We start from the raw sequence: 14,965 nt of genomic DNA on the forward strand, positions 1-14,965 counted from the left end.
AATGATGAATTTTATGGATTAGCAGCCATACCAGGAGATTGATGCAGAGGACTGACAGTTGTTGATAGTAGGCCTCTAAGCAAAAATGTACATCCTTCTTTGAAAATCATCTGATTCATTTTAATTGTTTGTGAAATGGAAAAAAATGGTTTGTGAAATGCATGAAATGTGTGTGAAATGTGAAATGTGTTACAAAGAAATTTGCAAGTGATCCCAAACTTTCAAGTGGTAGTATATATATATATATTTAGTTATTTTTTTTACTTGGCTACATAAATGACATGAGAGCAACTTCATGGTGTTCAGGTGATAATGCCAACTGTTCCTGAATGCAGCAACAAAGATTTCTTTCTCAGGAGGAGTCTTCCTCCTCCTCCTCCTCCTCCTCCTCCCACACACCCCCGCCCCCTCACGCACACGCATTCCAGCATGCAGGCGGGTGGTGCTTTGTGAATGAGCAGCAAAGTGAGGAGTACTCCTCCAGTCAGTCAGGAGCTCAGAGAGAGGAAGGAAGCACAGAAAAAAAGCCCACAAAGTTGGCCAAATGGATTTCTTCACAGGAGTCCGGCCTTTATTATTTTCTTATGTACTCATTAACGGCATCCTGATTACGCTACAAACAAAAGAAGGTGAGTGTCTGTCTTTTAAGAACACTTTTAAAACTTTTACTGTAGCGGTAGAGCACACATGTCATGGCGAGATACTCTCTCAGGAAATGTGACAACCAGAACGCACTCTTTGATTGACTATACTTTCTTGGATGAAAACACTTCAACTGTTGTATTTTATTTTTGAAACATAACTTAACACAAGCAACTGCAACACAACACTGTTTTTCTTATAATTCAATTTCACAAAGAAAAGTTTTATAAGAAGAAAAACATAGCAAGAACTGAATAAATAAGCAAAGAACGACATACAGATATACAATATATAGGCATTATTCATGAGTAAGTTTTAAAACAGATTTTAATCCTCAAGTGAATGTCAAGCAAACTTAGGCGTTTCTTTCTAAGGTCCCAAAACGGCTCTTCTCATAAAAATATAATAAAACTGGAACATTTGTTTTCCATTTTGATCACATGGAATTGTTTAATGTGTTCTACAACATCTGATCTATCCATAGAGAAAAAAAGTTATTGTTTGGTGTATCCTGATTTTTTTTTAATAGGGGAAAACGTAATATTGCATAAAATATATGCTTATAATGGGATCCAGTGCGGCAACAATGTTGGCATCAATGAAAATGTCATATTCTAAACACCTTGCAATAAAGAGGAATTTTATTTCAAATTTTTCTTAGCAGAATGTGCATGTAATTTCTTCTTCTTATTATTAATTAGAGGAGATGGCGTTCTTGGACTAAGAAATGTTCTTGTGTCTCCACAGAGGTTCTTCTAGACATGAAGGCCACAGGAGGTGAGCTGGGCTGGTTGACTTGGCCTTTAGACCAAGGAGACAAGCCAGGGGTGAGTATCTTGCTCTGTGCTCTTTTCATTCCACACCAGCGCCTGTGCACGTTTACACTCGGAATTTGCCTTGGGAAAAAAACTGCATGTGGGGAATTTGCACAGGAGTTGTGTGAAATATTTGACCATTTGACTTGTGTGGCGGGCTTGTTAAAGGCCTTGGCTGTGTGCGCAGACATCAGCTTTCTGTCAAATGTTGCACTTCATGGTCAGCCTGATGGTCGCTTGAGCAGTGGAATTGAACTTCCCGGCGGGAGTTGCCTGCTGAGCATGTCTGGGCTACACCAAAGCGCAGGCAGACAGTATAGCTGCTTGCCCTGAACTGGGAATACTTGTGGCTTCTTGTGGTTTCAAGGCTGCGGCTCCAGAATTGTACGTTAGCGAGCAATTAACTTTAAGGTCTGTAGCGGGTGCTGATGGGGGGCATTTTAATGGTCACAGAAACTCTTTTGAAAATGTCTATTCTTAACAATGGATTCAAGAGAAAGGAGGTGTTTGTTTATGTCCATGTTGTGATTTCAAAGTAATTGAGTCAGAATCGGCTCGTTGAAAGTGATGGCGACTCAAATGTGTGATCGCCCGACTTCTCAAAGTGAGGTTTCCTTCCGATAGATGCCACTTTAGTTTTCACTTTCACAGCATACCTATGTTACTTACTTGTGATTGTTATTTTACAGTTCATGCACTCATCAGGGATGTTGTACCTTGAGAGCTACACTACCGCTCAAAAGTTTTGGGAATTTTTTTTGGCCAGTCTGAGATATGGCTTTTTCTTGGCAGTCCTGCCATGAAGTCCAGCATCCTGAAGTCGCCGCTTCACTGTTGATACTGACACTGGTGTTTGACGGCTACTATTTAGTGCAGCTGCCAGGTGACGACCTGTGAGGCGTCTTTGTCTTAAACTACACACTCTCAGATATTTGTCTTCTTGCACAGTTGTGCAGCGTTTTTCTGTCCTTGTTAGACCCAGTTTGTGCTGCTCTCTGAAGGGAGTAGTTAACAGCATGGTAAGAGATTTTAGTTTTAGTTTAGATTTTTAGATGGCTTTTCTAATCATCTATTAGCCTTATAAAATGATGAACTTGGATTAGCAGCCATACCAGGAGATGTTAAAAATGTTTGTGAAATGGGAAAAAAATTTTGTGAAATGGAAAAAAATGTTTGTGAAATGCATGAAAATGTGTTTTTCTTTGGAAAACCAAGACATTTGCAAGTGAGCCCAAACTTTTCAGGGCTAGTGTATGTTCAAACATGTGCTTTTTTTTTTTTAGACGTATTTGTGGTAACTTTTAACACACAGTATATAAGCACTGATGGCGTGCTGGAAAATGAGCTGGAAAATAATGTCGGACATGCAAGTGGTTCCCCATGCTTGATGTGAAAGTTAAGCTGTATTGGTTAACTCCATGACCCTACACTGGATTAGTGTTGAAGGAAATTGATGGCTGTATATGTATACGTATGTATATGCTATCCAGTTTTCCATCTTGAACAATTAAAGGGAAACTGCACTTTTTTGGGAATTTTGCCCATCATTCACAATCCACATTAAAATGAGTGTAATGATAAAATGAGTTATCCCAATGACAGTATTGTAAGCTAGCTGAAATTAACTTAGTTTCTTGTAAATTGTAAATGCAAGTTCTGACATATACCAAAGTACCCTATATAATGTTAATTAGTCGACTCCAAACTTTTTTGAAGCAACTGAAGTAATATTGGCGCATTAAATTGTTTAAATCTCAACGAGCTGACTAAAGAAACCGCCTCAGTAACCAACATGATAGCTGAGGGATTCCTCAGGGCTTGGTTTTAAATCCTCTAATCTTGTTGACTGGTGTCGCTGTGTTTTAGTGGGAGGTCGTCCAAAGGACCCTGAACGGCTCTCAGTTCTACACCTATTCTGTCTGCAATGTCGGTGAACGTGAGCAAGACAACTGGCTACGCACCACCTTCATCCAACGGCGACCGTCAGCCTCGAGAGTCTTCGTGGAGCTCCAGTTCATCGTACGTGACTGCAACTCCTTTGACGGCGCCTCGGTGACCTGCAAGGAAACCTTCAACCTCTTCACGTCAGAGTCGGACATCGACGTGGGCACCACCTTCCGTAAGGGTCAGTTCAAGAAAGTGGCCACTATCGCTCCCGATGAGATCACCAGCAAGAACGAGCTGTGCATCAACACCGAGACTCGAGTGGTGGAGAACCTCTCGCGGAAAGGCTTCTACTTGGCTTTCCAAGACATCGGTGCATGTGTCGCTTTGCTCTCGGTGAGAGTTTACTACAAAACCTGCCCGGCCACAGTGATGAGCCTCGCGTCCTTCCGGGAAACGGTGGCTGGCGGAGAGAACCAGGCTCTGAGAGAAGTGAGCGGGGTATGCGTGGATAATGCCGTGAGCGAGGAGCTGCCTCGTATTTACTGCACCTTGGATGGAGAGTGGGTGGTGCCAGTTGGACAGTGCCAGTGCAAAGAGGGCTATGAAGAAGTCAAAGACACTTGTCAAGGTAAGAGGTTGCATTTTTGCCATTTCTACCTTGAGGCTTTTCACCTTTCCTGGCTTTTTACCCTCCACAGTTCCCATGTGAACGTATATATTTGCAGTGATCGTTTGCCATTGAGTTGCTGTTTTTCGGTTGCTATACTGCATATGTTTGTCGTGGGCGTTATTGTCATTGCCCAGTGGAATTCTCCCCCTGGCTAACGTGCCTCCTCCGCAATGGAAGGAATGCTTAGGTCTAGATCGACATGTCTAAGCGTATTCTCTTAAATGGGGATGTCATTTTTATCAACCGCTATAATTTTTGCTGTCGGTGTGCATTTTTTCTCAATGGTGCTCATATAATTGTTACAACTTCTATTCAGGTTTTAACATGAAAGTTTTAAAGTTTTATAGTATTCCTATCAAACGTTTTATTCATTCATTCATTCATTTTCTACTGCTTATCCTCACAAGGGTCGTGGGGGGTGCTGGAGCCTATCCCAGCTGTCTTCGGGCGAGAGGCGGGGTACACCCTGGACTGGTGGCCAGCCAATCACAGGGCACATATAGACAAACAACCATTCACACTCACATTCATACCTATGGACAATTTGGAGTCACCAATTAACCTAGCATGTTTTTTGGAATGTGGGAGGAAACCGGAGTACCCGGAGAAAACCCACGCATGCACAGGGAGAACATGCAAACTCCACACAGAGATGGCCGAGGGTGGAATTGAACCCTGGTCCACCTAGCTGTGAGGTCTGTGCGCTAACCACTCGACCGCCGTGCCGCTCAAACGTTTTACTCATAGCTAATTTAATGTCACACATTATTGCGAATTACAGCTTGTTGAATCAGTCGAAGTTCAATTCCCTACCATGATGACATCATCAGCATATCTCCATCATTTATGGTGGTAACTCAACCAAAGATTCGCTTGGATCTGATCCAGACTGCCACTAATTTAGACTAAAGATGGCAAATCCAATTTCACACATTCAGACTTTCTCTAAATTCCTGCATTGTAGTGGATCACTCATTCAACTGTTAAAAAGCTCTGACCGACTCGTCTCGTCAGGACATTGGTGTGCTCTGTAGTCCTCCTCGTTTGCCCTTGCCGTTACATTTTCAAATGTACGAGGAAGCTTTTATTTTTATGCAAACAAGTGAAGAATGAAAGTGTTACAAGAGGGCGTGAGTCCAGTGTACTCAATTGGCATCGATTAGCATCTTTAAGGCTGGCAAGAAATAAGAAAGGAGGGAGGAAGCTGTCTTTGTTCCCACTTTTATGCACTTTCTAGGGTACTACCAGGTAGTAGGAGGTACTACAAGAACGTCCACATGGGAGTGTTATCAGCATATATATTGCTGGTGAGAAAGAAGAGTGGGGAGAAGTTCAAGTGACTTTGTGACCTTGCTTCCTACTTTACCACTGCACGGTACTTACTCTAATTGCAACTGATGGCCTTTCACTGGGAAAACAAGGTACTACCAGGTACTAGGAGGTACCGGGTTACCCGGTCAGTTGAGTGCTGGTCACTCATTGCTAGAGTAGATGCATCATTATCAAGTTAATACATGATACTCCATCGTTGTTGTTTGGTTTCGACTGATGCTTTTGATGCAGCTTGGTTTTTGCAGTTTCTGCCAAGCGGCTTTGGCTTTCATTAATGGAGAAGGCCTGACTTACATGCACAGACAAGCCTGCTCAGATGGGAATCATGACAAGCCACCTTATGACTCCCGTCTCACACACATGCACACACACGCAAACACACACACGCTGGCTTTTCCACAGTTAAAGGCCCACAGGATTAGTGTTGTAAATCATGCGTGCCTGTAACAGATTTGCACACCCCATGGCAAGAGCTGAAGTTTACTGTTTGGAGCTGTGGGATGTTGTCAGGTGGGATGATGAGGGAGGAAGGAATGAGAGGAAAAATGTCTTTTTTAAAGAAGAGGGAAAGAGGGGCGGACTGGAATGTAAAGGTAGGAAAACAATGAAGCGCTGTCTTTCCCCGGCTACGGTCGATGGAGACCACCTCCACCTCTACTCCCACCTCCTGTGTAGGTTTGCTGAGGAAGAGCCTCCTTCCAAGGAGTGTTAATGGTGGCGGGGGTGGGGTGGGGTCAAGACCTTGCATAGAAATGACTAAACAAAGCAAATCGAAAAAGTCAAATGAGAGGTCATGGACCACATGAATGGGAGGAAAACATTCAACTTGAAGATCCCAAATCCTTCATTTTTGGCCAAAAGTGTCCTTGCGAATGGAGCAGGGTTTATGAAGTGGCTCTAAATCATATCTACTGTATAATGTCCGTGTTTTTAATGAAAACACACTCCGTTTAAAGCGGCTTATTTTGGCTGTTGGACAACGTGAGTGTCAAGTAAAAGATAAATCAGACATTCTATCACTCCCAGGATTTGTATGTTTATTATTATTGTTAGCGCCGTATTCACCAGATTGATGAAGGCTTGATGAAGTGTGTGTTAACTAAATAGTTTGAGCCAATATTTACCCTCGGTAGCCCACACAAAACCCACTCAAATTTGCAGGAACAACATTCGGAATATTAAATTGTACAACACTTTGTTGTATTACACATCACTTCAGTGAGCATCAAAGGTTTAAAGCAGGGGTCTCAAACTCAATTTACTTGAGGGCCACTGGAGCTAGGGTCTGGTCGAGGCTGGGCCGCATCAGGTTTTCCAAAAAAACAAAACACATTTATTAAAAACAGAAAAATGAATAAACTTTGCTTTGGTTTCGATTTTCTACAAGAAAAGCTCTGATAAAACATTCCACTGTTCTCAAATATCTTCATTTTTATTTTTCTACACAAAATAAGATGAAAAATAAATAAAAAATCAAGAATAAAGAAAATCAATCAATAAATAAATATAATAATAATAATAATAAAACGCAAATAATAAAAACTTAAGAAACCACATATAGGTAGACAAATATTTTTTTTCAGATTAAAATGAACAAAGCATTATTAGAGCCCTGTAGACATGACAAAACACGACTATAGTCACATTTATACTTTTTTTATTTACAACATATTGTGCAACTGCAGGGTCTTGAGACACATGCTAACTCGCAAACTAGAGAGCGAGCGACCTAAACGGTAGCCTCCAAGTTATTTCCTTTAAACTTAAAAAGCCAAAAACTTACCACTTCCACACGGATAGGGAGGATAATTATTAACAGTTATTTAACCTTTAACATGAACATTAATCAAACGTAATAATTTTTTTCTGGGTACATGATACCATACCATATCAAACTTGCGCGGGCCACATTAAACTTTCATATCAAGGCGGGGGCCTCAAACAAGTGTCCTGCAGGCCACATTTGGCCCGCGGGCCACGTGTTTGAGACCCCTGGTTTAAAGGAAACCTACGTATTGTGTTTTTCCACTTCCACAAATATTGTTACAGTGTTGTATTCTTGTGTTAAACCATGCCAAAGCATCAGATAATGAGGTGCATTTGCGCATTTAGAAGTCAGCCCTGAATGAAATTTTGGATGGGATTGCTTGTCAACGTGGACCTACATATCCGGAAGTCCTCGGGAGTGTGACCAATCGCAGCAAAGTGGGCGTAACTAGAGGAGGGCAGGAGTCGGATCGGAAATAGGAAGTCCATGGAAACACTGCAGAAAGAGAATCTGGAAGATCTAGAGAGCTTTCTGTGTGGGTTATTGTGTGTAGCTGCTCTAGAGGAGTCCACAACTCAATACAAAGCTCCGAAAAGGAACATAATAGGGTCCCTTTAAGTGTGTCGCTTTTTCTTGAGATTTTTAGCATACCTCGCAAGGTGCATTAGAATTGTGAAGTGGTACTAGATAAATAATCTTGATACTTTTAGTTTAGTAATTGCCTTTGTCATACTGTAGTTAGGAAGCTAGTCAATGTATTTGCTGTGGGTTTCCCCATGTGGCTTAGCTCCCTTTTTCTTCATTTCCTATCACACCCTTCCTTACCCATAATCCTCCCTGCTACAATAGAGGCGCTTATCGTTTGTAAGTGCTGCATAATGGAGCACAGGCAGCCTTGGCTTTAGGACTTTAGGATTATGTTTAGCTGTCCAGGTCCTCGCTCCATCAGCCTCATCAGACCTAATCCCACGCCACGGCTTTCCCACAAGGCGTTTATTTGAGGAAAGCACAATTTGGACAAGATGGCGCCTCGTGTGTAACGACTGTCCACCGAGTTCCAGTAAAGTGATTATTCTTCTCACCAGAGAGTTCCTGTAAACTATTTTCTGTCTCTCCTAATTTGCTCCTTGCGCTCGTCCTCGCATGATGTAACGGTCGGTCACTAAGTCCAAGTTGTGTGGTGAATAATGTGAACATGTAGTAATTGGCCTGGGTGTGTTGGTGCTTTCTTTTTAACTTAAGTAACTACTTCTTTTGTCTGCTTTTCCAGCCCCGCCCACTGCCTTTTTTTGTGAAGCCTTACCGGTTCCATTTTCCTTATTTTGCCCTAGATTCATCGAAAGATTCCCATACTTATTTTCCAGTGAAAAGATGTCGCTTGAGGAGCACTAAACAGATATAAGCATGTTATGTTGTCTTCAGTGGAATTATTATTTTTGGCCGGGTTGCAGGAGTCCCAAATATGACACCAGCGGGGTTTAAACATGCCCTGTCACACGGCCCAGATGAAACCATTTAGACTAGCGGATGTCCAAAGTCCAGTCCTGGGGCAATTTGTGGCCTACTGCTCATTATTTATTTGCCTGCTCCATATTCTGAAAAGAAAATAAAGAAGATAAAGAAGGGCCACACACACACAAGAAAATATGACTATGAGAAGATATAGGAGATGAGGAGAGATCAACGTTTTGTAAGAATGAAATACAAACTTTTTTTTCTGCTCTAAATGGGTGCGGTTACAGGAATGTTATCAAGGAAGGCTGCCTTACACACTTGATAAAAGCCGGTGATTCATGGCCGGTTCTTTCTACACTGGCTTTGTAATCCCCCTTAAACTTACAAGACTCAAGTCTGACAAGTCTGACGCAATGTCAGCCTAAACATGGCAGCTCTGCCCTGCCTCTGATTTACACCACCGCCTGTGGATTTCACATCTCTCTTAATTGCTAGAGTGAGTTTTTGATTCATATGTTGGATAGGGACTCTTTTTTTTTTTTTTTTTCTTACCATAAAGGAATTTTCAGAATCTTCAGATGTGGTGCCAAGGTAGCATCTGCCCGCCGGGCGAGGGAGTCACTTTTAGATAATGGGAGGAGGATGATTGCTTTCAAGTGGTACCTTGCACCGTCATGTTTCACCATGAGTTATAAGACAGTTATTACTCTGAAACCAACAGGAAATGCAAGAATGAATTGATTCCTTTCATTTGATTCTTTTGCTTCAAGTCTAAATACTGTCACAAAAAAGTCAACCCCTGCAGGAAAGAAGGAGGCATATTCACTTTTGTGTATGAAGTCATGGGCTGTGTTCGAAACCGCATACTAACTACTACATACTCCCATGCCCATACTATCCACACTCCATACTGCATACCCAATCCATCAGACAGTATGCAAAGTGTTTACACTACAGTGTATATTTGATGTGTATATATTGATAACCCACAATGCATTGCGCTTCTACCCCAGCCGAAATCGACAGGCTGACGCTGATTTCACTTTAGCTCCAAACTCTTTAACTACATCACTTTATAGAGATTTTTTTAAAAATCAGGCGAGAAAGTGGACGCTTCAATCCCGAGTGTGCCATTTCTTTGTCCAAATGCCAACCGTTTACAATTTTGAATAGCCGAAGTGAGCAATGCTCTTTCGGTAATTTTCACAAAATAAAACACCCCCTCAATTCCACCCTCGGCCATCTCTGTGTGTTGTTTGCATGTTCTCCCCTTGCATGCGTGGGTTTTCCGGTTTCCTCCCACATTCCAAAAACATGCTAGGTTAATTGGTGACTCCAAATTGTCCATAGGTATGAATGTGAGTGTGAATGGTTGTTGTGAATGGTTGTCTATATGTGCCCTGTGATTGGCTGGCCACCAGTCCAGGGTGTACCCCACCTCTCGCCCGAAGACAGCTGGGATAGGCTCCAGCACCCTCCGCGACCTTGTGAGGATAAGCGGTAGAAAATGAATGAATGAATGAATAAAACACCCCATTACTTTTCTCATACAAAAAAACATAAAATAAATCACTGCTTTTACTTTGAAAATAAGAAGCGAACCAACTTGCAATATATCCTGCTTGGCACCGCTGTTTGGTCCATCCTGCTGCTCAGTGTTCAGCCAACGTTTTTTTTTCCGTGGTGACGTCATGTCTCACTGCATCCTGGGTAATTTGAGTGTGAGTAGTAAGCTGATGATACATACTCAACATTTCGAATTTCATTGCGAACTTCCCGCATACTCAAAAATCGCATACTGCCAGTGTAGACGCACTACATACTCAAAATGTTAGTATGAGTAGTAGGTAAGTATGCGGTTTCGAACACAGCCATAATCTGAACAATTCCTCACTTTTATCCTTTGTGGTCGTCTTGCAGGCCTTTCTAGCTTCTTAAAATATTGTCTCAGGCTAATATGGAAAAATAAGCTTACCTTCTCCTCTCAAAACTATTTGTAACAGCGCACAGAATCCATGACCCCCTCATGATGGCGGAAGGGGGTATCCATCAGCCCAGTACTTAAACCCTGGACCAACTGTAATGACAATCTTATCATATTGCAGGAAATGTCACAAAAAAATCCACAAAAGCCAAAGAAAAAGCAAACATGGGTCAACAGTTGTTAGCTAAACTTAGCCCCTGTTTGACTTTACTACAAGAGTTTCACATCATTTGGTGTGAATTGAGATTTGTATGGTTTAAAATAACTTGTGGATGTTAGTCAGATAAGGACCTTCATAAACTGTTATTGTTTCTGTGTGTGTTGCTGCTGGAAAGGAAGTTGGGCCATATTTCCTCGATGTAACATTCCTGAGCCTGAATGTTCTGTGTATGGATGCACGTTTATGGAAGGGGGGGGGGTCGTTGCAATGTGAAGAGCATTGTGTTGTTCTGCTGGTGTGTGAGGTGAGGTCAGCACTTTGGTCCCCGGCTTGTCATTCATCTCCTCATCCCAACACCCACCCAGCCTTCGCTGCTCACAGGACCAGCGGAAACCGGAGGCCACCTAATCCCTGGATGACTCCCCGACCCGTTTGGCTCAGGGCTTTCTATTGTGGCCACGCTCAGCCACTTTCCATTTGGTGCTCTGCCTGACACGTCTTTTCGTTTATTGGTGCATTTCTACCAGGAAGTGCATGGTAGAGTAGAGGTAGTGCTGTTTTTGCCACCAGGCTGTCTCCTCAAATGTTTTTCTTTTCCAATACTGGTAATGGTAATGGTTTTATTTCATTTGAACATGCATCAGATTCCAATTGAGTGCATCCCATAATCAGTTCACAGTTCCACATGTCCAAAAGGAGTAGGAAGAAACAAAGCTTATTAAATCCTACCCCTCCATCTGGTACTTTTACAATCAGTAACTGTTACATTTGTTCACTTTCTGCTTTCCTAATATAGTTTAAATTCACCTAAATAGTTAGGAAGCATTTCGAGTGGGCATGCCCGGAGGCGGGTCATGGGTGGAATAAATTAAAACAGACCGTTTTGGAAGTAAGCACAAATCCAAGGAAATATAGCTGGAATAGGTGCAGATTTTGGAAAATCTAAAAAGTTTTCTGTGCGGGTTATTGTGTGTAGCTGCTCTATAGGACCAACTCAATACAAAGGGTCGATATATATTTTTTTTACATTAATGTAGAAAAGTATATTGTATTTAGTGAATTAAAAAAAATACAACATTGAAAGTTATTTCTAAAAATGCATTTGCAATGGTAATGGTTTAATTTCAATTGAACATGCATCAGATTCCAATTGAGTGCATCACATAATCAGTTCACAGTTAAACATGTCCAAAAGGAGTAGGAAGAAGCAAAGCTTATTAAATCCTACCCCTCCATCTGGTACTTTTACAATCAGTAACTGTTGCATTTGTTCACTTCCTGCTTTCCATAATACGGTTAAGGTTGTTGTTTTTTTTTTTTAATAATGCACCTCGTACTGAAGTATGAGGTGATATGACCATCCAATGACATAATGGGTACCATAGTAAGTGTCAATATAGTGATATATATAGCACATCGTGACTGGTTCAAGACTCTTCATCCTTGTATTTAGCAAACATCAACTGCTTGTATTGTTTCTTGAATTGGCTCATCGTTGTGCATTGTTTGAGGTCCTTACTCAATACTATGAGAGATTTCAGTGTTTTCACTCTGTGTCATCACTCCCATTAGTAGACCTGCTGCTTCAGTTTGCATGCGGTGCATCCCTCCCCTGTTGCCCGCAGTGGTCAGAGAGGCCAAGAGGAGAAAGGGGATCAGAGAATTTATTGTGTTTGTTAACAGCGGCAGATGAAAGCCCGAGTGCGATTGTAAAACAGATGTAATGCCCTTACAGCTGTTCCGTCGGTCTGCTAATCCTTTTGGCTAATGACCAACCCCCATCCCTGCACACTTCCATTACGCTCCCTTACCTACACCTTTACACACACCACCCCCCTCCCCAGTGCCCCCTGACTCAAGTAACTTCCCCCAACAGAGAACCTCATTGTTCCACCGCAGACCGACTGGCCCGAAATGCTAATGACATGTTGTCAGGCTGGATACAAACACACTAACATGACATATTGCAATTATGGATTGAAGTACCTCAGGAATGGTGGAGGCTGCAAGGGAGAGAGGAGGGCCTGGAGACATAAAGCCAAAATGTGCCGCAAGATATCTTGGAGGAGTTTGGATAATGATCTACGCATGGCATTTATTTGTAGTCATCCATTCAACATGTTTTTGTGTTCCTTGGCCATACTTCTGGATTTAACCTCTCTTGCCACAAGTGACCGGCTGCCGCTTCCACTCCTTCTCCCCCCTCCACCTCCTTCCTCCTCACTGCGAACATGTTTGTTTTACTTGGCCACCAAGTCCCAGTAAGCCATGCACGGTTTAACTCACGACTGCCCTCGGGCAGACATGACCTTTCTGCCTTTAAAAAGCCCACTGTCAAATTTCATTGGGCCCCTCCTCTTCTGCCACTTATGCCCGGGGGTCCTGGGGGCAATTTCTCTTGTCAAGCCTCCATGTTACCCATTCATCCATTTATTCCACCATACATCCATCACTGTCACCATCCCATCCATTTTAACGTCAGCAGACACACCTGGAGGGGGGGCATTGTGGTTCTAGCTGGTCCGGGGGGCTCCCAGAATGCAGCAGGCCCCCATGCACTCAGCCTCAATAAACAAACACAGCCACTCGAGGATGGCGGGGCCTCTCAAATGACAAACAGTACTTCACTTTGTAGAAGTAAGTTGAGGAAAATAGCTGCCCTAGGTTCATGCATGCAGGGAAATGTTGGTACCAGGAGGCCTCCTTTGGGCTTTTTAGGCCTTTGTTGCTTCATCCATCTCCAAACTTGTGCTGCTGCTTCTTCACTTGGTTAAGCTGGCTGTGTTGACCGAGCTTTCATGAAATGAGCGCTTTAGGAAGGAAGCTCCGCATCAGCCTCACACTTCCTGTTTCCTGCCGTGTCCCTGAACAATGCGCCTTCACGGCCAAATCAGGACGTTTCCTTGAAATGTTGTCGAAGAATCCTCTTGTTGTACCCAAAATCCACTATGGACCAAAAAAAAGAGGAGGAGTCAGTTAATCAGAACAGCCGACTTTATTCAGCTACCGTAATGCAAATATATCTGTTTTTAATGTCTAACTTTTTATACCTGACTGCTGTACCTGACGCTTTTACTCATGTTTTAACTGTGTATAAACGAATGAATGTTGTATTTTAACGTATCTTTTACTCTGTTTACTTGCTTTTATTCAACTCCATTTTTCTGTAAAGTGTCTTTGAGTATTTTGAAAAGCGCTATACAAATAAAATGTATTATTATATTATTATAAGTCAGTCTATCAATTAGAACATAGTCATAATTTAGCTGCAATGCTGTATTAGGTTCAAAGTTCAACAAAGAGCAGCTTATACACTGGAAATTAAGGTATACCTCACGTAATAATAAGCAATTACACTGAAAAATGTACATACCTGTATAACTTATATAATATACTTATATAAATGATTCAACACATAGCCATTATTGACTAAATAACCAGCCAAACAAGTTATTAGCAAGATAATTGGGTCTTGATTCCATCTTGGTCTGGGGATGCATGAGTGCTGGGGAGTTGTGGTTCATAGAAAGAAACATGAGTTCCAACATGACAAGGAAGCAACACGTGTTGCGGTGCTACATCATTTGTACTTAGTTAAATCAGGTTTGTGTGTACACACTTCTATAATTCATTCATTCATTTTGTACCGCTTATCCTCACGAGGGTCGCGGGGGTGCTGGAGCCTATCCCAGCTGTCTTCAGACGAGAGGCGGGGTACACGCTGGACTGGTGGCCAGCCATTCACAGGGCACATATAGACAAACAACCATTCACACTCACATTCATACCTATGGACAATTTGGAGTCGCCAATTAACCTAGCATGTTTTTGGAATGTGGGAGGAAACCGGAGTACCCAGAGAAAACCCACGCATGCACGAGGAGAACATGCAAACTCCACACAGAGATGGCCGAGGGTGGGATTGAACCCGTGTTAAATTACTGTATGATGCCAATCCACACACAATGTTTTCTTTCTTCGTCTAAAAGTCTGTTTGTTGGGTATTTTGGTATCCAAATACCAATTGGTACATGCAGCTTGATCCTCCATGTGGAGTAGCGGTAAGGCCGTCGTTGCCACGACGCCTTGCAGTCAGTGCTTCTGTGCCACTCGGGCGACTCCCATCTGTGTGTGTGTTTTCTCTTCCCACTTGAATGGCGTGGCATTTTCTTTCCCGGCTGCTCAGCGGTCAATAGCAATGTTAATGGGTTAGCTGGGAGACCCCTCTTCTTTGCAGAGGGGCAGTAAGGAA

General features: G+C 42.4%; 1 protein-coding gene across 2 annotated transcripts in view; it reads left to right on the forward strand.

Moving 5' to 3' along the window:
- The first annotated feature begins 441 nt into the window (after window positions 1–441).
- epha2b (eph receptor A2 b) overlaps window positions 442–14,965 on the forward strand; it is a 29,072-nt gene continuing 14,548 nt past the window's right edge. For both annotated transcript variants that reach the window (XM_058084535.1, XM_058084536.1), the window contains exons 1-3: window positions 442–629; window positions 1,390–1,469; window positions 3,324–3,972. In XM_058084535.1, the coding sequence (XP_057940518.1) occupies window positions 545–629; window positions 1,390–1,469; window positions 3,324–3,972 (814 nt within the window). In that variant the 5' untranslated portion in view covers window positions 442–544. The remainder of the gene's footprint in view (window positions 630–1,389; window positions 1,470–3,323; window positions 3,973–14,965) is intronic.

Source organism: Doryrhamphus excisus, chromosome 10, assembly GCF_030265055.1.
Source record: "Doryrhamphus excisus isolate RoL2022-K1 chromosome 10, RoL_Dexc_1.0, whole genome shotgun sequence".
NCBI classification, from domain to species: domain Eukaryota; kingdom Metazoa; phylum Chordata; class Actinopteri; order Syngnathiformes; family Syngnathidae; genus Doryrhamphus; species Doryrhamphus excisus.